The following is a 26,028-nucleotide window of genomic DNA, read 5'->3' on the forward strand; positions in this document are numbered from 1 at the left end:
ACAGTTCAGTGGCATTAAGTCAATCACATTGCTGTGCAGCCATCCATCTCCAGAACTTTCCATCCTCCCAAACTGAAACTCTGTCCCCATTAAACACTAATTCCCCATCCCCATCTCCCAGCCCTGGCACCTACCATCTACTTTCTGTCTTTAGGAATCTGACTACTCTAGGGACCTCATATAAGTGGGACTACACAGTATTTGCCCTTTCGTGACTGGCATATTTCACTCAGCATAACGTCCTCAAATTTCACCCATGTCCATAGTGTGTATCAGAATTTCCTTCCTTTTGAATGTTGAATAATAGTCCACTGGGCGGATACACACATTTTGTTTATCCAGTCACCCATTGATGGGCACTTGTGTTGTGCAAAATGCTGCTGTGAACATGGGTGTACAACTATCTTTTCAAGGCTGCTTTCAATTCTTTTGGGTATGTACCCAGAAGTGGGATTTCTGAGTCATATAGTAATTCTATGTTTAACTTTTTGAGGAACTTCCATACCGTTTTTCATAGCAGCTGCACAATTTCGCAGTCCCACCAATAGTGCCCAGGGATGCCAGTTCCTCCACATCCTCACCAACACTTGTTATATTCTGATTTTTAAAAAAGCCTTCTAATGAGTGTGATGTGACCAGGATGGCTTTTCTCACACAAATACCACCAGGTTTTGACCAGAGGGTTTTATAAAGGTGCTGAATTTCTATATCCCTCCCATGGCTCCCTCAGTGCTCAGTCAAATGCTGCTTCTCCAAGAAGTCTGTCCAGTCACCACTGAAGCTGGACAGCCCCCTGTCTCCCAGCCCCTGAATTTTCACCACTGCACCTGGCTTCCATCTGTCTTAGCTCTTATTATTTCTGCTGTTTTCTTTTGCATCATGTGTCTGCCCCACCGGACTGAGCTCCATGAGTGTAGGGGTGCCATCCATTTGCTCCCTGCCAAATCTGTACCCCTACACATAGACCAGTACTGACCAAGAGCATGGATTTTGAGGCCCACTGTGTAGATTTAAATCAGGGCTCTGCCACTTACTGGTAGTGTGACCTTGCAAGTTCCTTACCCCCCCACCCCACCCCTGCCTTGCAGTCCTCAGTTTTCCCATCTGCAAAATGAGATATGATTGGTCCTCCCACCTAGAACTGCCTGGAAGGGTAGGTGAGTCAGTTCATGCAGAACCTGTCCCCATGGTGCCATCAAGGGCCCGTTACTGTCATATGACTGCATCAATATTGTAGATGTGAACAGCCTTGGACGAGCCATTTCTGTAGTGAGCCTCAGCTTCCATCACCTGTGAATTGTGGGATTGAACCAAAGCGTGTCTAGGGTCCCACCCAAGTGGAAGGCACTGGTGTCCACCATTAGTTATGCATTTCTCACATATTCATGTTCACCAGGAGTTATATATCCCACAGGGAGTGATTTCCCAGGAAAACAGCCTTGGGCACAACAGCCTAATTCAAGGGAAGAATTAAAAGCCCCAACACAGCATGTTCTTTGCAGCATCCTTGATTGGCAACTTGTGGCTCCCCCAGCACAAGGAGGTATAGAAACAAATGTTGCCACCAGATGATGCAGCTGGGCAACCACATGTTCTCGGCACCTTCCAGAACTTTCAATGGCTCCTAAAAATGGGTGGAGGATATTCCTGACTTCTATTGCCTCAGGCTCCAGGAAGGTTTGGTGTGGTGCCATTTCTTACCCTGTTTTTATTTAAAAGACTATATTTTGTTCATCATAGGTTTTAGATACATTCATTTTGATTTTTAAAATATTTCATTAAAACAATATTTATCTTGATTGTTGAGCTTATAAGAGCCACCTTAAACTTTGCACTCATGATGAGTAAGGCACTTGCCCTCAGTCCTAGTCCTGTCCAATTTTACCCACTGGAGCAAACCAAAGCACAGGGCATTGCCACCATTGTCCTGGTCCCCAACAACAGGAACAAAAAAACTGTCCCCCTTCAGTGTCCCTGGTCTTTACTCACTGTTGCAATCAAACTCTTTAGGTCAGATTCCTGCCTCTGACTGGCTGTGTGACCTTGTGCAAATTGCTTAATCTCTCTGTGCCCCAATTTTCCCCTTTATTAACTCGGGATAATACTGATGATACCTCTGTGTGGTAGGCAGAAAAAATTGTCACACATGCACACACACAAAATATATACATTCACTTCCTAATCCCTGGAACCTGTGACAATCACCTTGTATAACAAAAGCTGTGATTAAATTAAGGATCTTGAGATGGAGAGCTCACGCCAGATTATCTAGTTGGGCCCTCAATGAAATCACAAGCATCCTTATAAGAAGGAAGCAGAGAGAGATTTGAAACAGAAAAGGAGAAAACATGGAGGAAACAGAGATGAGAAGGCTGTGTGAAGGCAGAGGCAGAGATTGGGGTGATGTAACCACAAGCCAAGGATGCCTGGAGCCCCCAGAAGATGGAAGGGACAAGGAAGGATCCTCCCCTAGGGCCTTCAGAGGGAGCGCGGCCCTGCTGGCACCTTGATTTTGGACTTCTTGTCTCCAGAACTGGGAGAGAATAAAGTTCTGTTGTTTTAAGCCATCCAATTTGTGGTCATCTGTTACAGCAGCCGTGGGAAACCAATACATGATCTAACTGTGAAGTGCTGGGGAAATGATCAGCATTCCTCTAACAAAGACTTGTTGGGTGTCTATAAGGTTCTAGGCAGTAAGGACGCAGCAATGAACAGACAGACATTATTCCTGTTTTCAGAAAACTCCAGCGCAGAGGTAATGGAGGTGGCTGGGCCATTAAATAAACACACAAAGAAATGCCAGATTGCAACTGTGATAAGACCTGAGCTGGGGACTGTGGGAGCTGGAGGGTTGGAATGAAGGATGCTTTTGTTCAGAAGTGACCTTTGAGCTAAGATGAGAATGAGATGATTGCGTGAGAAAGGGGAGGGGGAGGACACATTCCAGGCAGAGGCCCAAAGGCTGGAACCACCCAGTGTGCTTGAAGTGGGGGCACAAGTATCTGGATAACAGGCAGGAGAAGACGATGGGCGAAGGGGGGGGTCCTTGCCCTAGGAAAGCGGTGCCCCTCCCCTTAACTGGAGTCCCCTTTGTTGCAGAGAGGAGCATCCTGTATACAGAAATCCTGGCCAGGCTCCATTTCTTCGCCACCTCGCATCCGGCACTGGTGGGACAGCTGTGCCAACAGGCCCAGAGCTGGTTCCGGGAGAGCCCACACCCCGTGCTGGTGCCTCTCGTAGGATTCCTCCAGCCCCCAGGAGGACCCCTCAGGGCGACCCTCACTGGCTGTCACAAAGGTGGGTCTCCCCAGTACAGCAAAAGTCCTGCCAGGTCCCCTCTGGCCTGGGGGCACTGGAGGGCAGTTGTTTCAAGCTACTCTCTGGGGCTCCCCTCTGCCAGTCTGAAGGCCCGAGGGTGCCACCGGGGCTGCTCCTGCGGTCTCATGCTGACTTGCTCTCCCCACAGAAACTGTAGGTTACTAGTGTGAAGACTGCTAATGAGCCCAGAGTAAGGGGATGCCAACTGCCTCAGGGGTCTTGTCTCTAAGAATTCAGTGCCCATCTTACAGAGAGTTTCTACAATTTACAGGCCGATGCTAGTAAGTCCGGAAACTAAGGACTAGTGCCTGACTGACCCCTGAGAGGCTGATGGAGCTCATAGATTCCCGAGGACCCCAGAATGTCAGTGGGACAAGAGAATTTCACTCTCTCCATTCATCATCAATTTGTCCTTCCTTCCTTCCTTCCTTCCTTCCTTCCTTCCTTCCTTCCTTCCTTCCTTCCTTCCTTCCTTCCTTCCTTCCTTCCTTCCTTCCTTCCTTCCTTCCTTCCTTCCTTCCATCACCATACATGCTTCCATTAGTTATCCTTCCTTCCACCCCTCTATCCTCACCACTTAGCTTACTATTTTCCTTGCCTGGCTGTCTTCCATCCACTCACCCCTCCACCCACCCATACACTCAGCCATCCATGAGCTTGCCCACCCATCTATCAGTTGGTTCATCTCTCTACCCATCTATTCACTCTAATTCCTATCTATTGACTCACCCACTCATCTAACTAGCCATCTATCTATCCACTTATCTACCAATCCACCTCCATTCATCTATCCCTTTTTTTGCTCACCCACAACCTCTTGCATTAATCGGGAGGCCACTGAATACGATTAGCTTGTGGTTCAAATGTCAGTTATTGCAACTGAGGACATTTCTATGCCACATTGCCTTGTAGGGAATAGTGCTTCCCAAATAGAAAATCTAAGCACCACTAAGTACAATTAATGGAATAATCAATTTAGGGACAGCCACTGGAATGTTGTATTGAGGAGGATTCTGCGACTGAATCTGGTTTAATGGAAAACACTGTGTATTTGTTAGGATACAGGTTCAGATGCTATAACAAAGGCCAAAATAGCAGTGGCTAAAATAAAATAAAATAGTTCATTTCTCTCTCACATAACAGTCTGGGGAGCAGACATGCCCCTGGATGAGAACTGATGAACTAGAGAGACACTTATGACCAAGCTATGTTTTAGCCCCTAAGAGCAACATAAACATTACAGCCGAGATCTGAATCTGGTTTCTGACAGCTCTGGCTTCGGAAGTCCTGCCTCTGCTGTTTCCTAGATGTGTGGCTCTGGTCAGGGGCTGAATCTGTCCATGCCTCAGTTTCCCTATCTGCGAAGTGGGGACCCATTAGAGGATCTCATGGCTGAGCACTTATACATGGGAGCTGATGTCCTCACTGTTGTCTTTGTGGGCTGCAGGCATCACCAGTATGGCATGGAGCCTGGAAGAGAAGCTGCTGGTGGTGGGCACCCAGGATGGCATCGTGGCTGTGTGGGATATGGAAGAGCAGCAGGCGATCCACATCCTAACTGGACACACAGGTGAGGCTCGGGAAGTGGGTTAGGATCACCTTCTTCCTGGTGTCCACATCAGTCAGTCGGTCCTCAGAACCCCTTCACTACCAATTCACTTCTCTGTATCAAAACCTCAGCTTTGATCCTGCACCAGTTAGCTATCACTGCATAACAAAACACCCCAAAATATAGTAGCTTCAAACAATAGCTGCTTATTTAGCTCACCTTCTGTGAATTGGCAATTCGCTGAGCTGGGCAGCTCTTCTGAATATATCTCTAATTCATGTTAACAGTAATATAGTGTTCTCTATGGGGATATATTGTAAAGCATTACTATTTATAAAAATTTTGCTTGAAAATACCCAAATTGCAACAAATAAAAATCACCCACTGTCTTGTTGGCATTTGAATTATAAAGAAATAAAACTCTCTTCCTTTAGTCTCTCCCCCTGTAAGTCTCCCCTCAGGGTGATCAGTGTTCACAGTTTGTTATATGCCAATAGCAAATTTTCTCTAGGTTTATGCCAACATAACTCTCTATAGGCTCATGTACTTTGAGTTTTTGTCAAAAATCAGATCATCCTATTTTATATACTCTGCTGCAACTTGCTTTTATCACAATATATTGTAACAATATTTTGTAGTAATTGAGAGCTTGGTTTCTGGGTTCAAATCAGGGCTCCATTACTTATTAACCGTGTGGCTTTAGATAAGTTATTCTGCTGAGCCTCAGTTTCCACATCTGTATAATGGGATAATAGTCATATCTCACAGAGTTGTTATGAGGATTAAAGGATTTTAATGCATATAAACCACCTACAACTATGTTTAGCATATACAAGGCACTCCATAAGTACTGGCTGTTATAGAAATAATTATTATCATGGTCCAGTCATTGTATATATACATTCATCTTATTACTTTTAATGCCTGCATACTATTCTTATACAAACAATGATGCAATTAAAGTCCTCCTACATCTTCACACACTTAAGCTATTATTTCTATAAGACACATTTCTACAAGTGGGATTTCTGAGTCAGATTGTATGAACACTTTCCTTTATTCCTCTTTTTCTTAGCTATTTATTTTGAAGTACTTATAGACTCACAAAAAGTTGCCAACTAAAATAGTACAGAGAGTTCTCGTGTACCTTTTTTTCACCTGAATGGCAACATCTTACATAATTATAGTGTATTATCAAAACCAAGATTGCACATTTTAGCTTTTAAAAAATGGTACCAAATTACCCTCTTACAAATTTATATCAACTTAAACTCCCAACAACTCAGCAAATAGGAGAAGAACTGATTTCTTATATCTTTGCCAGCACTCCAGCAATCAATCTATAAAATGTTTGCCAATATGATGGTATTGGTATTTCACCTTGCATTTTTGTGGTGACTATGAGGTTGGGCATCATTTCCTAATGCTTATTGTCTACTGTACTTTTTATATCAATTTCCTGTTTATATTCCTTGTCTAATTTGAAAGTTATTTGCATTTTTCTCGCTTATTTGTAAGAACTTTGCTTGTTGACTCCATGTATATTATATACTGCAAGTATTTTCTCCCAATCTGTCAAATACCTTCCAGTTACTCCCCTGAAGTTTTACATTTTTATGTAATCCAGTTGGTTAATTTCCCCGCTTTATATCTTTGAAATTTCATGTTTTAATATCTCTCCAAAATTACATAATCTCCTATAATTTTACCTTGTTTTCATTACACTTCCTGGATGATGCTCAACTTTTATTTATTTCAATAATTTCTGTTTATTACAGATTCAACATCTGGGCAGTTACGTTGTTACACTCCCACTTTAACTTTGCCACATTCCATTATTTCTAATACGGATATATTCAAATCCATCCATCTTTTCTTTGGTAAACCAGGGAATTTCCAAGACAACAGGCATTTTGGTAGTTGGAAGGTTAAGGTATGCCCAGTTAATATACTCTCCCCCACCCTGGTCTGCTGCAGGAGAGGTAAGGTGTGTAAAAGTGTTTGCCAAAGGGACTCAGGCCATCTCTGCCTCCAAGGACCGCACTCTGCGCTTGTGGAACTTAGTCTCTGGCCAGGAGAAATTCACCATTTGTGATGGAGACTCGAAAGTTCCCACTGAACCTCAGATCTGTAGCCTTCACGTGGATGAAGCAAAGAAGGTTGTGTATTCAGCATCTAGCTCAAAGGTAACAAAGGCGGCTGATAAAAATTTAGTCACATGTGGCTTGCATTATATTTTTATTGGGCAGTGCAGGCTTAAATATTAGAGAAGTGTCGGTTGATTTCAAAACTGGTTATAGAAATCTCTTTGTTATCGGCAAAGGTTTGGAAACAACAATAAAGAAATAATGAATAATAATAGATAATCTCAAAGATTACATTTACATGATTAAGCACTGTAAACATTTACATGATTTTACTTTATGTGGTGTTTGTGTGTGTGCAAGTGCATATGTGTATAAAACAAAATCGGGATAAAACCATATGTGCAGTTTTATAAAGCTATTTCATTGGCTCATAACCTTAAACATTCTTCAAAAAGAGCATGTTTAGTGATTTCATAAGATTCCATTGCATGGTTCCACTATAGTTTATTTAACTAATCCCTTTCTGTTGGTCATATAGGTTGTATCTAGTTCTTTAAGCTTTCAAATAACTGAGATAACTTTCCTTATGCATATATTTTTGTGTGTATCTTTTCTTATTTCTTTAACATAAACCCCATAAGTAAAATTAATGGGCAAATGTTTACTATTTAAATGGTTACTGCTGATAAAAAGATACATTTTTGGGGGGAGGTTAAACAGGAAAACCGCTTTAATCAATAATTATTTGTAATGGGCATATATGTCAATGCATATGGTATGGCTGGCTTTTTTTCTATTTTAAAAATTTTTTATTTTGCAGCAATTTTAGATTTATGCAAAAGTTTTAAGATATTATAAAGAGTTCCCACGTGCCCTTGATCCAGCCTTGTCTAATGTAAACATCTTACATAACTACATTTGTCAAAACCAAGACATTAATATTAATCATTTCTATTAACCTGTTTCCAGGCTTTATTTGGATTTCATCAAACTTCCCACAGATGTCCTTTTGTTCTTCCAGAATCCAATTCAGGAGACCTCCCTCCGACCCCCTTATATTTGGAACTAGCAGAGTGTTGGAAATCAAATGCATGAACTATAAAAAAGAATAGGCCTTGCATTGGACTCTGGAAAACTTGCAGCCGAGGCGTCCTGCTGAGCTTTTCTTCCTTTTCATCCCTCTGTTAGGTCAGCGCCTGGAATCTGGAAACTGCAGAGCTGCTTTTCCGTATCCGGGGAGACGCCGCCGAGCCCTGGGCGTGCACGGCCCTGTTGGCCTCGCGGGCCACGCTGCTGGCGGTGTCCCAGGGCGGCGCGGTCAGCGCGTGGGGCTCAGCCACAGGGAAGGCGCGAGGGAAGCGGCGCTTGGCCAGTGCCGGAGAAGAAACACCTGTCTGTGGGGCCTCGGTCCAGAAGCCAGGATGGACAGTTGTTGGCTTCAGCAAGGGCTCCATCTCCTTGGTGAGCGACTTTCCTGAATTACGATGCCAACACTCACTCCGCTCCAGTGTGCTCAGATGTCCTGGAGGCTGGGAGAAACCACCTCACCTCTGACCTTTTAACAAGTGGCACTTGGCTTCCTAACCCTAGAGATTCACAGTTCAGTACAGTTCAGGAAACATCTCGTGGCGTCTCCTGGGGGCTGGCCAATGTGGGCCGTCTTTGGCACTCGGTCCTGCTGGGGGCGCTGTAGGAGACGGTGTAAGGACGTGCTTTAGAGCTGTCCCCGCCAAGGAGCCAGGAGCTGGGGCGCTGTCTGCCCGCCAGCCCCGGCAGTGGCTGGCCGCTCCCGAGAGCGTTCACAGGGGCCGAGTGTGATGGTGAGATGGGGGGAGGAGCCAGAAGAAACGCCAGCCCGGGCGGGGGCTGCAGGTGTGCGGCAAGCGACCTTCAGGCATGGAAGAGAACCTTGAAGGGAGATGGCCGGAGCACCCACATCAGGCTCTATCGGGGTCATAGGTGGAGAAACAAGGGCATCGCACCAGGCCCTGGAGGGGCTGTAGAAGGTACAGGAGCCAAACTGCATCCTCAGGAACTCAACTTAGGCCCTGGCCAGTGTGGCTCAGTTGTTTGGGCGTTGTCCTGTGCACCAAAAGGTTGTCAGTTCGATTCCCGGTCAGGGCACATGCCCAGATTGTGGGCTTGATCCCGGGTAGGGGGCGTGCAGGAGGCAGCAGCCAAATGATGTTTCATTTCATATTGATGTTTCTCTCTCTCTCTCTCTCCCCCTTCCTCTCTCTCTAAAAATCAATTTAAAAAAAAAAAACTTATTTAGAGAAGGAGATGAGCTTGCCAATGACATATAGCCACACTAAGAGGAACAGACTCTGTCGCCAGTAGAGGCAGAGGTAGCGTGTTGGACGGGGCAGGAACAAATACTTCTGGAAGAGGTGATCTGGGAAGGCTCCCCTGGGGAGGCATCCTTGCAACAAGAAGGATATCCAAGATGGAAAGGGAAAGATAGAGGGAATAGTGGTGGTGGTGGTGAGGTAAGACATGCCTGGCATTTTACGGAAAAGAGAGTCATCACGGTAAAGGGGCATGGAGGGTCTTGTATGCTGTGCTGAGGAGCTGAGAGTTTGAGGAGGGGAGGAATATGGCCACTAGAGAATCATCCCAAAGCTCCACACTTCTGAACCTCATGGCCTCATAGCTTCCCTGAGCAATCAAGGTAGCAAACACAATAATGAAAGAGAATCTCAATTCTTTTATCAGATCCCTTGGATGCTTAATGTTATTTCTCCATTTACTGATGATCTTCAGTAATATCCATCAGTAATATCCTCGGGGGGTAAACACACCTAGGTTTGAAAATCCCAGTTCTGCCTCTAACTAGTTGTATTCTTGGGCAAGCTCATCCTCTTCTTTGAGCCTCAGTTTCCTCATTTGTAAAATGAGTGGTGGTGGCAGAAATGGCACCTATATCCAGAGACAGGACAAGGCATGGATAGATGGGCACCTGCTCAGATTTCCAACCAGTAAGATGTCACTGGAGTGAATTGGAAATACGGTGCTAGTTAAACTCAGATTTCTACATTTATAACTCATGATTGGTGCCCCATCCCCATCCCCTCAATTCTGAAGGCTATTCTTCTATTCCTGAAGGCTGCTGTTCTGTCGTTCCCAAGTCTATTGATGATAGTGCCCTTGGTTAGAAAAGCCTGCAGTGCTCACCTGGGCACACATCACTTGTAGGGAGCTCCACAAACGTGTCCCCCTATTTATGTCTGGGGCAGCTCTTATAGTTCTTATTATTATCATTTTTGGGCAAGCAAAGCTGAGACAATTTGTCTCTATCAAATCGGCACTATAAGAGATGCTCAAAAGCAGTTATTCAGGCTGAAGGGATATAATACCAGATGGAAGCTTAACGAAGGAAGAACATCAGAAAAAGTAACTAGAAGAGAAAGCTCAGCTCAAAGCTCTCTGTGCCCTAGAAAGTCAGAGCACAGGGAAGGCTGAATGAGCAGGTACCCAAAGACTCCAGAACTATTTGGTCCTGAGAAAAGTAGTCTCCTTGTACCAAAGTTCCTGAGTGGTATCCAACCATCACTCTTCATCAAAGCTGGCCCTGAAATATTTAAGTCCAAGTGAAACTCAAGATGCAGAGCCACTAGACCTGCAAGCCAGGAAATGAAGATCATGCATATGTTAACCAAGAGTCTGGTATTGAAATAACATGAAACATACAATAAGAATTTTTGAAATGTAAGTAGGACCCCATCCTGCTTTAATAGAAACAAAGACACTTATGAATACAACTGTAGAGTTGCACAAGCCGGTTGCACGGGGAAACTCCAGATAATGGCACCAACTCTGCGCTGTGACCTGCCTTTGGTCATTGCAATTCAGTGCAACTTTGAAACTGACTTCTGCATAGAGCAATGCTTATACCAGGAATGGGAGCTTTATTTATTTATGAAAAAAAAAATGTTTTTTTAATCCTCACCCAAGGATATTTTTTCCATTGCTTTTCAGAGAGAGAGGAAGGGGGACAGAGAGAGACACATCGATTGGTTACCTCCCACATGCACCCCGACTGGGGCCGAGGATTGAGCTTGCAACTGAGGTACGTGCCATTAGCCAGGAATCAAACCCCAGGACTCTTCAGTCCATGGGCCGATGCTCTAACTACTGAGCCGAACCTGCTAGGGCTGGGAGCTTTGTTTTATTATCTTAATGTTTATGTTTTTAAAAAAACATCTCCCAAGATTTATCTGGTTCAGCAAAGTGCATGTAATGGAGCTCTTATTTTGAACATAAATGTGTATATTTTTATGAAAAGAAAATCCATTTCCTGGACACTATTTCACCTTCCTTGTGGGAATATAAATTGGCGAGCTCTTGGGAAAGCAATCTCGCAGTGTCTCTCAAGATTAAAAAGTCACATTGACATTGAACCCAACAATTCTGCTTCCAGGAACCTATCTATCCTAAATACTTGGACATGTGTACACAAACGTAAACACAGCATGGCTACATTTTATGTGAATTTTACTTAGGTAAATTTGAAATACCATCATAAAAGTATTCAGTTACATTTTCTGAGCAAATTTGAAATAGGGAAAATGCAAAATCATTTTAAAATATGTTCAGCATCTCATGAATAGTAGACTGTGTTTACACTCATGTCAGTATCAATACCTGGTAGGCAGAAACACCTACTATCCTTTATCAATTCTATGGGGAAATTCCTCTCAAATTCAGCATGTTTTATGTTACCCAAGATTTTTCAGGAATATACCCATTATTTAAAAATGTGACCAGCCTAGAGGATGGCATTTACTACAGCTCTCTATATAATAGGAAAACATTGACATGATCTCAAATGTCCATCTATAGAAAAGTGGTTAAATGAATTTAGGAATATCTATACTATGGAAGATTATGTAGCTATAAAAAAAATCAGATAGCCTTGAGCAGTGGTCAGCAAACTGTGGCCCATGGGCTGTTTTTGTGTAGACCAAAAACTGAGAATGGCTTTTCTAATTTTAGTAGTTGAAAAAAACTTTTAAAAAATATCTTGTGATGTGAAAATTCTATGGATTCCATCTTTTAGTTCCATTAAACTTCATTTAGTGTCCATAAATGAAGTTTTATTGGCACACTACACCCGTTTGTTTATATGTTGTCTATGGCTGGGTTGGTGCCATAATAGCAAAGTTGAGACTATATGGCCACAAAGTCTAAAATAGTTACTATCTGGCCCATTACAGGAAAGGTTTGCCAACTCCAGGACTAGAGCTACTTTCATGAAAATTACAAATTTTCAGGTTAGTGCTCACTGTGTACTCAGCACTCTTTCAGGCACTTTTTTATTTGTTAAGTTATTTATCCCTCGAAGCAATGCCAATGTAGCTGCTGCCATTTGCTTTGTTACAGATAGGTAAACTGAGGCACAGAGAGTGTCACAGATGGGATTTGAACTCAAGCAGTCTAGCTCTAGGATCCATGGTCCTAACTGCTGTGCTAACCCCTACCCTGGCACTGTTGACATTTGGGGCCAGATCCTTCTCTGCTGTGGGGGGCTGTGCTATGCACGGCAGGGTGTTTAGCAGCATCCTTGGCTTCCACCCACTAGATGCAAAGTATCTTCCCCAACTTAACAACCAAAAATGTCTCCAGACATTGCCCAATGTCCTCTGGGAAAGCAAAATTGCTCCCCAGTTGAGAGCCGCTTCCCCAGATACATTAAGTGAAAAGCAACTTGCAAAACATCTGTGATGGATTATGCACAAAAAGATGCTCAGGTAAACATCTATGCAAATGGACAACAGTCTCTTCTGGGGAGAAGGAAGAGTAACAGGGAAGATGAAAAGATGTTCATGGTGTGCACTGGATATTTCTTTTTCTCTTTTTTTTATATGTTTTTATTGATGTTTCTATCTCTCTCACTCCCTCTCCCTTCCTCTCTCTGAAATCAATAAAAGATATGTATTTTTTTTAATTAAAAAAAAGAAAGAAATTTCGTTTCTCCTGCACCTGCTAAATAAATGTTGAACAAATATTTTTAAAAGCCTAGGTTGAACTGGTGCAAAGGACTCACTTTCCTGGGCTGTCCACATGTCCCGTTCCCTCTCACCCCAATAGGTAATGAACATAATGCTTTTGGCACACAGCCTGATGGCAGCCAGGCACTCAAAACTCAGTAGCTGGATTGGAGCTGAGAATCAGGGTTAATGAATGAATCTCCCTCTTAGCTTTGAACGAAATCGACTCATTTCTGCAACTCGGGAATGGGAAGAAAGTGCTTCTTTCCTCTGGTTTTACCTTGTGTTTTAGTTTTATTTGAGATCTCCAGACCTCCTCTGGGGGCAGAAAACAAATGCTAGAATGTTCTCTGGGTCCCCGAGTTTGTTACAACAACAACGTCAACAGAAATAAGACCTGCCACTTTGGGAGAGCTGACTATGTGCCTGGGGGTGGGGGTAGGGGTTCCATTCTGCACACTTCTTGGCCCACAATAGCCCTGTGAGAAAGTCCTGGTATCGTCACCCATTTGACAGGTGAGGAAACTGAGGCACCCAGGGGTTAAGGAATTTTCTTAGGATCTCATTGCTGGTAAGTAACAGAGCCGTGTGTCAAGCTCTTGACCCTGAATGCTTAACCCTATGGAAATGCTTGATGGGAATCTTTGACTTTGTGCAGGTTTCCTCTGAAGGAGACAGTCTGCTGGACAAGCTTCCAGAAGCTGTGGGGTTCCTGGTGGTCTCTGAAGACGAATCCCTTCTCGCCGCAGGTAGCATTTAGCTCACTGGGAGTGATGAGGAGGAAGCTCTGAATCTGGTTGGAAATGGAAGGGGCTTGGGAAAAAGGCAGAGTCTTAGGCCAGTGATCAGAAAATTTTTCTGCTACGAGCCACATAGTACACATTTTTGGCTTTGTGGGCCCGACAGTCTCTGTCACAACTATTGAACCCTGCCCTGTAATGCAAAAGCCGCCCAGATGGTATTTCAAGTGGGTGCGGCAATGTGCCAATAAATCTTTCTTTATATATGCTGAAATTTGAATTTCATATTATTTTAATATGTCATGAAATAGTAATCTCATTTTGAGTTTTTTCAACCATTGAAAAATGTAAGAACTATTCTTAGCTCATGGGCTATACAAAAAAATAGGTGGCCGGCCAGTTCTGGCCCACGGGCTGTCGTTTGCCAACCCCTGTTCTGGGCAAATCTCCTAACCTTTCTGGGTTTCTGGTTCATTACCTTTGAAATGGGAGTGGTTAGATGGTCACAGGGATAGAGTGGGGCTGGGTGAGGGGCTGGGGTACACTCAGGGGTGAGCCACCCACACAACCCCTGCTTTAGTGGCTTCCAGGCTAATAGGGAAGATGGACATGTAGGTAGACACAAGAAAGACAAGAATCAGGGGCCATGAGAGTGCGTGACAGGGTTTCCTTCTTTCGTTCGAAGGCTTCCTAGCGGAGATGACTAACATGTACCCCAGAACCTGATTTTTTTAAGCACTATTTTTTCCCCCAGATCAGTTTTAGGTTCACAGCCAAATTGGGCAGAAGGTACAGAGATTTCCCATATATCCCCTACACCCACGCATGCATAGCACCAGCATTACCAACATCTCCCATCAGAGTGAGGCACGTTGACAATCAGTAATCCTACATTGACACTTCACCCCAAATCCCCAGTTTACATTCGTTTTCACTCTTGGTTCTGTACATTTTATGGGTTTGGGCAAATGTATAATGGCATGTATCCATCATTACAGACTCATACAGAGTATTTCCACTGTCCTAAAATCGACCTGATTTTTGCAAAGCCATTTCCAGGCGTCAAAGACACTGTAGATCAATGCTGTCCAGTAATTTGAAACACAAATGTCAGCCATGTTTATAATTGTGAATGTTCTCATGACCTTATTTATAAAAGTAAAAAGAAACAGGTGGCCTTTATGTTAATAATAGATCATATTTAACCCAATACATCCAAAAATTCAACATGAAATCAATATAAAAAACCATTAACGGTATATTTCACATTATTTTTTAAATTCTTGTGTGAAGTTTTCGAAATCTGGTGTGTATTTTATAGTTACAGCTTATCTCGGTTTGGACCAGCCCCATTAATAGCCACGTGTGACCCTATTGGAGAGTGCAGGGCTGATAGGTAAACTTATCCTCTCAGATCAAACGATGATGATGGATTGATATATACCCTCTAGCTTATTGCCAAAAGCAGATCAGGTGGCTTAAGTATGTGTAAAATGTAGCACAGGAAATAGGAAAGAAAGGAAAAAGAAAAACAAAGGTAGAAGCACAAAATAGAGTCAGGACTGAGGCCACAGGCATTGAGGAGCTCAGCGACCTAAACACTTGTTACAGATCACCCGGCTGGTGTGGCTCAGTTGGTTGTGCATTATCCTGCACACCGAAAGGTTTCTGGCTTGATTCCCAATCAGGGCACGTATCTGGGTTGTGGGTTTGATCCCTGGTTGGGAGCTTTCCAAAAGCAACCTATCGATGTTTCTCTCTCACATCAATGTATCTCTCTCCCCCCTCCCCCCTCCTCCCTTTCTCTCTCCCTTCCTCTTGCTAAGCATGTCCAAAACAAAACAAAACACAAAAAACTTGTTGCAGTTGGGCTTCAAGTGTGGCTCTTCTCAGCAGGCAATGAAAAGAAGGAGCCTGGACATTTTTCCCATCCAGCTTTGAGAACCAACCTGTTGCTTAGGAGATGTAGCCCTTATTTGCCCACCTCCTTGCTAGGGGTTCTCTCAACACAACATTCACCCAGACCAAGTGAGAAAGCCCCCTTGGGCAGGGTTGCCAGATAAAATACGGAACTCCCAGGTAAATTTCACATAAACAGCAAATCAAAAATTCAGTATAAGTATATTCCACACAACATTTGGGATATACTTATATGAATAAAATTTTTCATCATTCATCTGAAATTCACACTTAACCGGGTGTGCTGTTGTTGTTTTGCTAAACCTGGCAACCTTTTCTCTCCCTCATCTCCCCCTTTCACTGTGCTCCAGCCACACTGGCCTCTGCTCCTCCTCAGACACACCAGGCCTTTTCTGCCTCCTGGTTGCCCCATGCTATTCCCACTCTTCCAGTGCCTGTCACTTCCCCATCCCTCTAAAGTCAGCTCACATGTCATAACAAACTACCACACAAATATGATGGTTTAATACAACAGGAATTTCTTCTCTCATGGTTCCAGAAGCCGAAAGTCTGAAATTACAGTGTTGGCAGGGCTGGCTCCCTCCACAGGCTCTAGAGAAGAATCCTTTCTGGCCTCTTCCAGCTTCTGCCTTGTGATTCCTTAACTTGTAGCCACATCTCAGCCTCTGCCTCTGTCTTCACAGTGCTTTCTCTGCTACATGTGTCTGGGTGACATTTTCTTTTTTCTTTTTTTCTTTTTTTAAATATATCTTTATTGATTTCAGAGAGAGGAAAGGAGAGGGGGAGAGAGAGATAGAAACATCAATAATGAGAGAGTCATTGATTGCCTGCCTAGCCCGCAACCCGGGCATGTGCCCTGACCGGGAATCGAACCCTGATCGCCTGGATCCTAGGTCGATGCTTAACCGCTGAGCCACGCCCAGCTGGGCTGGGTGACATTTTCTCATGGCACCCAGTTCCCTGACCTCATTGCCCTTATCACAAATTATAACCGTGTTTTTTTCTTCTTCCCTCCCTCCCTCCTTCCCCCCTCCCTCCCTCCCTTCTTCAAAACATATTTACTCTGTGTCCAGCTCTGTGTTGGGTTCTAGGCTATCATGAACAGCCCAAATAAGCAGTCTCCATCCTCAGAAAACTCATTGTCGCCCGATAATAAGTAACTTCACTGCTTTTCTGTGAGATACTGGTCACTGTCATCCTTCTGCCCCCAGTGGTAGGCTCTGCGAGAATGAGGGCTGTGTTTTTCTTGCTCACCATTGTATTCTTTCCACTGGCACATAGTAGGGGAACAAAAAACTCTGCTGACTCAATTGAATTACTCAAGCTCCCCCAGGAATGAAAAGCATAACACTGGTCCCTGCCATTTCAGGCTTTGGAAGATCCGTGCGGGTGTTCTTGGCCAATTCACAGGGGTTTCATCGATTCATGGCCACTGACCTTGAACATGAGGACACAGTGGAGACGGCTGTTTTTGGTCCTGAGAACAATCTGATTGTCACTGGGTCCCGGGATGCCCTCATTCAGGTAAGGGGGAGACTAGGGCCTGTCAACCTCACTTCTGCCTCTGAAATAAAAGGTATGATTTTTAGGTATCTTTGAACTTCAAAATATAGAAACCCACAAAAACTAGTGCAGGCAAAACAGGGCAGGTCATTGGGAAGATAAGGGAGGGGTCGCTTAGGACCCAGAGACGTGCCTAGGAGAATTACCAAAATATTCAACGAAGGAGATAGCATTCCCACTGAACCTGAAAGACTAGGAGGATTTTGACCTTTAAAGTGGAGCAGGGTCTGGGGGAGGGGAAGAAAGTTCCTGTTAAGCTCAAAGTTCTCAAGGTTAGTTCTCCAATGTTCTGATCTCACGACATCTTTACATTCTTAAAGATTTTTGAGATACGCCCCCCCCCACACAAGGAACTTTTGTTTATGTGGGTTATATCAATTTGATTTATATATTTTTAACAACTGATTTACTGTGGAATCATTTTAGTATTTACAGAAGAGTTACATCTAAGAGAGGGCCCAAATATATATCTATTCTTTACTCAGCTTGCCCCACCTTCACATCTCATCCTACCTTGGTCCCTTTATCAAAGCCAAGATATTAACTGGAATAATACTCTTAACTGATCTTCAGCTTTTGTTCCAATTTCACCAGCTTTCCCACAGATGTACTGCTTTTCTATTCCAGGATCCAATTCAGAATCTCACATCGGATTTAGTATTATTTATTGATAGTTACCATATTAAAAATTAAAAATGAAGAAATCCAAAAATACTTATCCATTAATTCATTAACATGACATGTCAACATAACAACACATTTTTATGAAAATAACTCCATTTTCTGAAACATGCCAAAAAACTCATCAGAAGAGTGTCATTATTTCACATTTTGGCCAATCTCTTTCACTTCTGGCTTAATAGAAGACTACTGGACTCTCCTATTTGATTCTGCAAACTCCTATCTGTTGTAATATCACATGTCCCATAACTTCTGGAAAGCTCCACTGTTCGCTTCTAAGAGGAAGAGAATAGTAAAAGCAAATATCTTAGCATTAGTATGAAAATAGTCTTGCTTTTTCAGAAAAGGCTGGGGCTACCCTCCAGGGGTTCCCTGGAACACACTTTGAGAACGGCTGTGATGGTAGAATGTGAGATGTAGGGATGTCTTAGGGGTGGCGAGACATGAAGGCCTTTGAACCTCCACCTAAGACTTCACCTTAGGTGGACAAATAAACGAGCATATTTTCAAGCATAAGGAAGAAGTCAGCTCTGCCCCTCTGCTCTCCATCCTCAGGTGTGGAGTCTGTCAGAACAGGGGACCCTGCTGGCCATCCTGGAAGGTGTCGGGGCCCCTGTGAGCCTGCTGGCCCAGGGCGGGCCCTTGGTGGCATCTGCTTCCCAGCAGTCCTCATCCTTCAAGGTCTGGGATCTCACTTACATTCAGAAGCCGAGAGCCTCTGCCCCATTTCTGGACCGCACCGGCCTCACTGCCGTGTCACACAATGGAAGCTACATTTACTTCCCCAAAATAGGGGACAAAAACAAAGTCACCATTTGGGACGTGACAGAAGGTTTGTATAAGCATGGTCACTTGTGTGGGTAAGCACTGACGCTCCTGTCTTGGTCTATGGGGCCACTCTAACAGAACACCGTCAACTAGGGTAGTGGAAACAGGGAAACTTGCAGTAGCCAAGGTGAAGCTTATGGATAATGAAAGCATTGAAAAATTGGAAAACCCGTGGTATGAGTGTTCCTGTGATCCACTCTTGATGTGGGCTTAACTAACAGACATTTATTCCTCACAGTTCTGGAGTCTTAAAGTCCAAGATCAAGTGTTGGCAGACCCGGTATTTGCTGAGGGTTCTCTCCCTGGTTTGCTCATTGTATCTTCACATGGTAGAAAGCAAAGAGACAACAAGCTCTCATGTCTCTTACGGGGCACTCATGCCATCGTGAGGGCTCCACCCTCCTGACCTAATCACTTCCCAATGGCCCCGCCTCCAGATACCATCACATTAGGGATTAGGATTTCAATATATGCATTTGGGAGAGACACAAACATTCAGCCCATATCACCCCCACAACTCCAGTCAAATTGTAAGTAGCTAATAGAAAACAGGATTTGGCTTTATAAAGTTCTGGCATAAAGCAATTGATAACCGGTTGTCAATCTCTTCTGGTTCCCGGGAAAGCAGGGCATGTGATGGGGATATTTGCCCAAGTGATGTGTAGTAGGGAGCTCCCAGAAGAGGCCTGAGAGGTAGTGAGGAAGCGGGCTGGGGGTGGGGAAGGACTGAGCAAGGGCTAGAGACTCAGGGTGGTCCTAAGGAGAGCTCCAGAGCATAAATTGCACCTGAGTTTTCCCATGAAGCAAGGGGGCCAGCCTTTTGTACCCATATCAGGCAGTCATTGGCCTGGTGCCATCCTTGGGGGTGGGGTGGGCATAGCCCCCAGGAATTTCCAGATGAAGGTTCCCTTCTCAGGGGCAGCTTTGGGTCGGGGGGAACTGGCCAGTAAAGGGGGTCTGAGTGTGTTACCAACAGTATCTGCTACAATCCCCAATGGGGAAATGGAAATATAGAAATTCCTGTTTATGATAAAATAATTTAAGGAAAGAAAGTCATTCTCAAGTTCATGCATTCATTGATTTGACAGATGTTTGTTTAGTGCCAAGCTCTGGGGGTAAGACAGATTCTCGAGGTGCTTGCCTGATAGTTATGGGGCAAAGCAATACACAGGAGAATGGAGTGTGGAGGCGAATAAGCCAGGAGTCTGCAAACTCCAGCCCATGGGCCAAATCCAGACAGACCCATTTGTTTATATATTGTCTGTGGCCGTTTGGAGGCTACAAAGGCAGGGTTCAATGGTTGCAACAGAAAGCATATAGTTTGCAGGGCTAAAGTATTTACTCTTCAGCCTTTACAGAAGTTTGCAAAGGAAACATTTGGGATGAAGTCTGAGAGGTCATGTGAGAGGAGAGGGAAGTCCCTGGAGGATGGTATGCAGGGCAGTGAGATGATGTAATTTTCTTTTTGTGGGGGCTTAATCTTCACCTGAGGATATTTTTCCCATTAACTTTTAGAGAGTGGAAGGGAGGGAGGGAGAGAGACAGACAGAAAGAGACAGAAACATCAATATGCTATAGAGACACATCAATTTGTAGCCTCTTGCATGCGCCCCAACTGGGGCCAAGGATTAAACTTGCAACCCAGGTACATGCCTTTGATCAGGAATCGAACCCACAACCCTACTGTCCAAGGGCCAACACTCTAACCACTGAGCCACACCAGCCAGGGCAAAATGTAATTAAAATTTTTAAAACCTTGGATGGTTTGGGGGCAGGAGTGAAAGCAGGGAAACTTGCAGTAGCCAAGTTGAAGCTTACAGATAATGAAAGCATTGAGAAATCGGAAAACCCATGAAATGAGTGTTCCTCTGATCCATTCTTGATGTGGTCTCCCCGTGACAGGTGAACAAGATGCCCTGGACACCTCCAATGAGGTCAGGTGTCTGGAGGTGGCCGAGCAGGCCAAGCTCCTGTTCACCGGCCTCGTCTCCGGCGCCGTCCTGGTGTTCCCCCTGAATTCCAGGCAGGATGTGTTATGCATCCCCCCCCCAGAGACCCGGAAAGCCGTCAACTGCATGGCCCTGAGTAAGGGCGAGGAGCACCTGGCCATCGCCTATGACAACATCGTCCTGGTGTTGGACATTAACCCCGGGGACCCCTGTCCAGTCATCGAAGGGCCAACCTACACCTTTTACACCCAGCTGCCCGTGACCATATCCAGGGTGGCAGTGCTGGCCGACTACCGTGTGATTTACAGCATGACCAACGGCGACCTCTTCCTTTATGAGTGTGCAAATTTCAAAGTGTTCCCTCTGGAGGCCCATGGGAGCCGGGTCACCTGCGTGGAGGTCAGCCACAAGGAGCAGCTGGCGGTCAGCGGGTCCGAGGAAGCCCTTCTGTGTCTCTGGGACCTGCAAGTGTGCAAGTGGAAATTCGAGATGAGTTACACGGTGTGTGGCCATGCTAGGTCCTGGTGTTAGAAAACTTGATGGCAGGCGTCATTTATTAAGTGCACACACCATGTGCCGATGACCAGGGTCGGGACTAGGATAAGAAATGTGAGGCACTCACCTCAGGAGCGGAGTTTAAGGGGGTGCTCAAAAACTCAGTAATCAAGAAAAATAATATTTTAATACAATGTTTTTAAAAATCACAACAAATGCAAAAAATCCACAAGGCAAAAAATATCAACATTTTAAATCAAGACAGGATAAAATCCTGTACTGGCACAGCCCTGCCTCACTCTCCCTAATCCTGGCTATGTCATTCTTTCACTCACCAGTTTTGACTGCACGACCCATAGCAGGCTTCTTTCTAGCACTGAGGAAGCAGCTGTGACCCGGGCAGATACCAACACTCCTACCTCTTGGAGCCATGTTCTAGTGGGGGAGACACAGAGAGCCCTGTGAGGGTAGAATTTTTTTGTTTTGCTCGTTGAGATGGCCCCCATACTTAGGAGAGCTCCTGACATATCCTCAGGGCTCCATAAATGTTTGTGAAATAAAAATAAAGCAGCAAATATGTGATGGGTTGGGGAACAGGCCTTTGGGAAAAATTAAGGCAATGTCAAGATGGTAGAGAGTAGCAAGGGCTGCTGATTAAGGTCAAATAAGTCCTGTGGAACAGCATTTTAGGCAGAAGGAACAGTAGCTGCAAAAGCTCTGAAGAGGGAAACTGGTGACTCCTTTATATACAAAGTATCTTACAGTTCACACTGCCCATCTCAAGGAGCTATTATAATTTCTGTATCAATATTATGAAGAACTATATTTTATATTTATATACTCATATTATACATAATGATATAAAATATACATATTAAAATATTCTCTAATTTTACCCATTGGGGTTATTATTCCAGTTTTTCAAATAGGGAATGAAGGCTGTACCTTAGGTTGTAACATGTAAAAATTGTTAATAAACACAGGGAGATTATCTTGTACTAAGAGAACAGAGTATGAATAGTTTCATCTTTAAAAGCCTTTGTTCCACCTGACTTACTTATTTTTATGAAGCCACTATAAGGCTGGAATATAAGTAATGTTTTGTCTTGTTGAGATGGGAAATGTCACCATTGCAGTTAAATACACCTATACACCTAGCTTTCTGGTTTTGTTTTTAAATAAACTTAATTTTGGAATGATCTTAGAATTACAGAAAAGTTTAGATTTGCAGATAGTACCAAGGTTCCCATTTACTCACCTTTCACCCAGCTTCTCCTGACGTTAGTATCTTATGTAACAGGAGTTTGTTTGTCAAAACTAAGAAATTAACATGAGAACAATATTATTAACTAAACTATCAACTTCATTGGACTTGTACATTTTTGACAAATTCCAGTTTTCCGTTCTAGGATCCAATCCAAGATCCCATATTGCATTTAGCAAAGGGCTTTTAATTAAAAACAGTTATAGCTAAGACTTGTATAACTGAGGTCATTTAAGAATTAAATCCTAGAATTTCTGCTCTCCAATGCAAAATATCTCTAAGACTCTCAATCCAGTCTTAGTGAAGGCGTGTTTTGATCCTGCAAATATCAATACTACCCGTCTCTCCAGGTTTTCACACATGCCTTGCTTCCTACACACATGCCTTGGGGCTGGTATCCTGTGCATCTTTCAGTCTGAAATCAAGATCACATTGTCTTTTTCAACAGAACTCTTACTGTCGCGGAGTCCAATGTGCTTGCTTCTCCAAGGATGACAAGTACGTGTACGCGGGCTTGAGGGATCGCTCCATAATTGTCTGGAGTGTGCTGGACGGTGAGTTATTTTGCTTTGAGAACAGAACTGAGCTTAGATGTGGAAGAAAGCCCTGTTCTGGGTCGTAGGCATTAGAGACCATGTTCTGGCCTCCTCTAGCTTGTTCCCTCCAGGCTTCTATAGGCCAAGGGGACAGGCCTACCTGGAGCTACAGCTCCTCTTCTAGACCCATGTTCTGGGTACTTGGAACTCCAGAACCCCCTCCCCATCTGGCCTGGAGCCTTCTTTAGGGCCTACACAGGCCTCTTCTGCAGGTCCATCTTTCTGAGGGTGGACTGTGCCCCCAGTGTGCATTACTCTAGGCTCAGGGGGTAGCCATGGGATGCTGTGCATGGGGTCTGGATATGTGAGGCCCTGAGGAGTATAGGACAGATCTGGGTGTGGGAAGAGAAGGGGGCTGGGCCACAAACAGCTGGAGATTGGCTTTCCCACACCACTACATTCCAGCACGGAGCTGAGGAAACTGAGAATTCTCAACCTAAACCTGACCTTCCAGGTGGTTTATCCATCAATGTAGGAGGATAGAACATATTTCATTTAATAGTTTATTAGCTAGATTTGCAACATTTACATGTTGTTTTATAGGATGTGGGCCTTGATTCATTCTCTTGCCCCAGTCCCCGTAAAAGTTAGGGGCAACTTGTTTAAGACCACCTTGAAAACCACACTTTTCTTGGTCTGTGCAATATTACACTAAGGGCATATTAACAAGAGAGGTAACACTTCTTTTGTACTGGGTACTGTCACCGAGCCATTTAATTCTCTCAACAGTCACCCCCATTTTACAGAGAAAAACTGACATTCTGAGAGACAGGGAGTCTTTCCCATGGTCACACAGTGAGTAACTGGTAGGCTTGGAGCTGGTCTGCCTGGTCCCCATGGTCAGCTTTGTCACCTTCCTACATTGTTTCCTATAGACAGTGGCTGGAGGGTAAGTGCCATTGCCATTTGACAAATGAAGATGCTGAAGTTCAGAGAGGTTAAAGGACTTTCCCAAGGTCACAAAGCAATTAAGTGGCTGAATGAATATCAGGTAGAGTCAAATACATTGTAATAGAATACACTGCAATCAAACACATTGTAATAGAATACATTTCAATCTAATACATGCAACCCAATACATTGTAATCTAATACATTATAGTCTATTATAGAGCAGCAAAGATGCCTGGCAAAAGATCAGATGGCTCAAAAGCTGAGGTCTGTGGTTTGTGGCCTTAAAAGTCCATCCTGGGCAGGTTCAGAACTTCTCTTCCTACTCCTCCTCCAATAATAATAATATTTACTGAGCTCACTCTGGGCTAAATTGATATTAATTAGCCACATGATATCTTCAAACCTTCAGAATTCCCCTTGGCACATAGGTTCAGCTATAACTCCCATAATCCAGATGAAGCAAGAGGGACTCCAAGAGGTTAGATGTCATGCCTGACCCACTAAAGGGCATAGCAGATCTTTGACCCCATGCAGCTAACTCTTGAACATGTGAAATTGAATCTGTGTGGCCCCGATTTTCTCATTTGTGCCGCCCTAACCTCCATTCCCCACAGGAACCCTGCTGGCCACCCAGTTTGTCCATGCCATAGTGAACAGAATCATCCCAACCTCCAACGGCTTCATTGCCCCCACCAGACATGGCTATCTCATCCGTGAACGATTCCAGTGTCCTTTTGCAAGAGCCTCACAGCAGGACCCTCTCAAGAACTTCAAGAAGGCAGTGTGGATGGTCAAATCAAGGCAGAGAGAAGAGCTGGCTGCTGCTGCAGGGGCACTGCAGGACTCAGGGTTAGGGAGTGCCCAGGGAAATGGATGCAAATCAAACAAACGCTCACAAGTCTGCCTGATAGTGTAGAACCACCTGAGGGGCATGGGGCTCTAATCTGGCTGAAGTGAAGAAAATTATGTGTTGATGTATATCTGGACCCAAGGCCTCAGATCATGTGATCCAGACCTTACTTTTCATCATCTTTCCATTCCTAGCTCCTCCTTGTGGGCTCCATTTGCAGACCTGCCATCCCTAGGTTAGCAACATGGCGGCCAATTTAGTAGAAAAGAGAGATCCTTTTTCCCAACGGTTTGAACTAAAGTCCTGGCCTTGGTTCTATTGGTCCCAGTTGGCTCATATGCCCATCCCAGAACCAATCAATTGTCTAAGAGGACTTAGTGCTGTGATAAGCCAGCCTGATCCAATGACCCAACTGCCCACTGGGGCTGAGGATGGGGGAAACTATTCCCAGAAGAGGAACTGGGGTGCTGGTACCAGGCAAAGCGGGGATGGATGGATGTGAGACTGACCAACCCACAGATGTGTTTACAAAGCTTTACAGTTTATAAAGCACCAGATGTATGGTCTGATCCATACTTCAGGAAGGGCAGGAGTTTCTGTGTCCACTTTACAGGCGAGATAAGTGAGCCTTGCAGAAGTAGCTGTGACTTGCTCAAGGTCACAGCCCTAGGTGCAAGAGCTCTGAGAAACAAGGAACAGGGGCCTTCCTGTCCCAATCCTTCTTGTACCACCTCACTCCAGTTTTAGTCTCACAAGTACAACTATCTTATTCCACAGGTGGTACACTCAAATATCCACAGGGGCCAGTAAAAAATCTAGATGACTGTCATGCACCTAGATGAGGAGCTGATAGTGATGGAGACAGTGGGAACATGGAGGACACATGGTCTGTCTAGGGTGGGTATGGGCACCTTGACTCTACCCCAGAATCTCCATGACAAAAGCAGTCCACTTTTGCCAGAGCTTTCTGTTGTTGGCAAAGCCAGAAATCTAGACTTTTAGGCAAAATATTCCCACTTATAAAGGTTGGTGATTGGCTCAAATTTATATCTCCAGACACATTTGGCCTATGGTTCTCTAATTTATAAGCTGACTTCATGACCTAAGCTGGCATTAAGACCATCAGCTTGTTAGAGTTCTTCCATCTCTACTCTCTGGCTCCCAAACTTTGAGGATAAAGATGCTTTTTTAAAAATCAGAGGCTCTTGGAAGCAGATGGAAAGAGCTGCCAACATCTCTCTGATGTGCTTTTGGACTATCTCTGCCTTGTGCAATTTCAACAGCCCAACTGTTTCCATTCCACTT

General features: G+C 44.3%; 1 protein-coding gene across 1 annotated transcript in view; it reads left to right on the top strand.

The window, feature by feature from the left end:
• The window catches only part of NWD1 (NACHT and WD repeat domain containing 1), a 47,229-nt gene extending 22,411 nt beyond the window's left edge, over window positions 1-24,818 (top strand). Inside the window, exons 10-19 of the mRNA XM_016209332.2 lie at window positions 3,100-3,297; window positions 4,766-4,888; window positions 6,845-7,053; window positions 8,143-8,415; window positions 13,603-13,693; window positions 16,974-17,128; window positions 18,404-18,680; window positions 20,579-21,126; window positions 22,833-22,938; window positions 24,488-24,818. Of these exons, the coding sequence (XP_016064818.2) occupies window positions 3,100-3,297; window positions 4,766-4,888; window positions 6,845-7,053; window positions 8,143-8,415; window positions 13,603-13,693; window positions 16,974-17,128; window positions 18,404-18,680; window positions 20,579-21,126; window positions 22,833-22,938; window positions 24,488-24,789 (2,282 nt within the window). The 3' untranslated portion in view covers window positions 24,790-24,818. The remainder of the gene's footprint in view (window positions 1-3,099; window positions 3,298-4,765; window positions 4,889-6,844; window positions 7,054-8,142; window positions 8,416-13,602; window positions 13,694-16,973; window positions 17,129-18,403; window positions 18,681-20,578; window positions 21,127-22,832; window positions 22,939-24,487) is intronic.
• Window positions 24,819-26,028: the final 1,210 nt, after the last annotated feature.

This window comes from Miniopterus natalensis, chromosome 4 (assembly GCF_054644295.1).
Source record: "Miniopterus natalensis isolate mMinNat1 chromosome 4, mMinNat1.hap1, whole genome shotgun sequence".
Lineage (NCBI taxonomy): Eukaryota > Metazoa > Chordata > Mammalia > Chiroptera > Miniopteridae > Miniopterus > Miniopterus natalensis.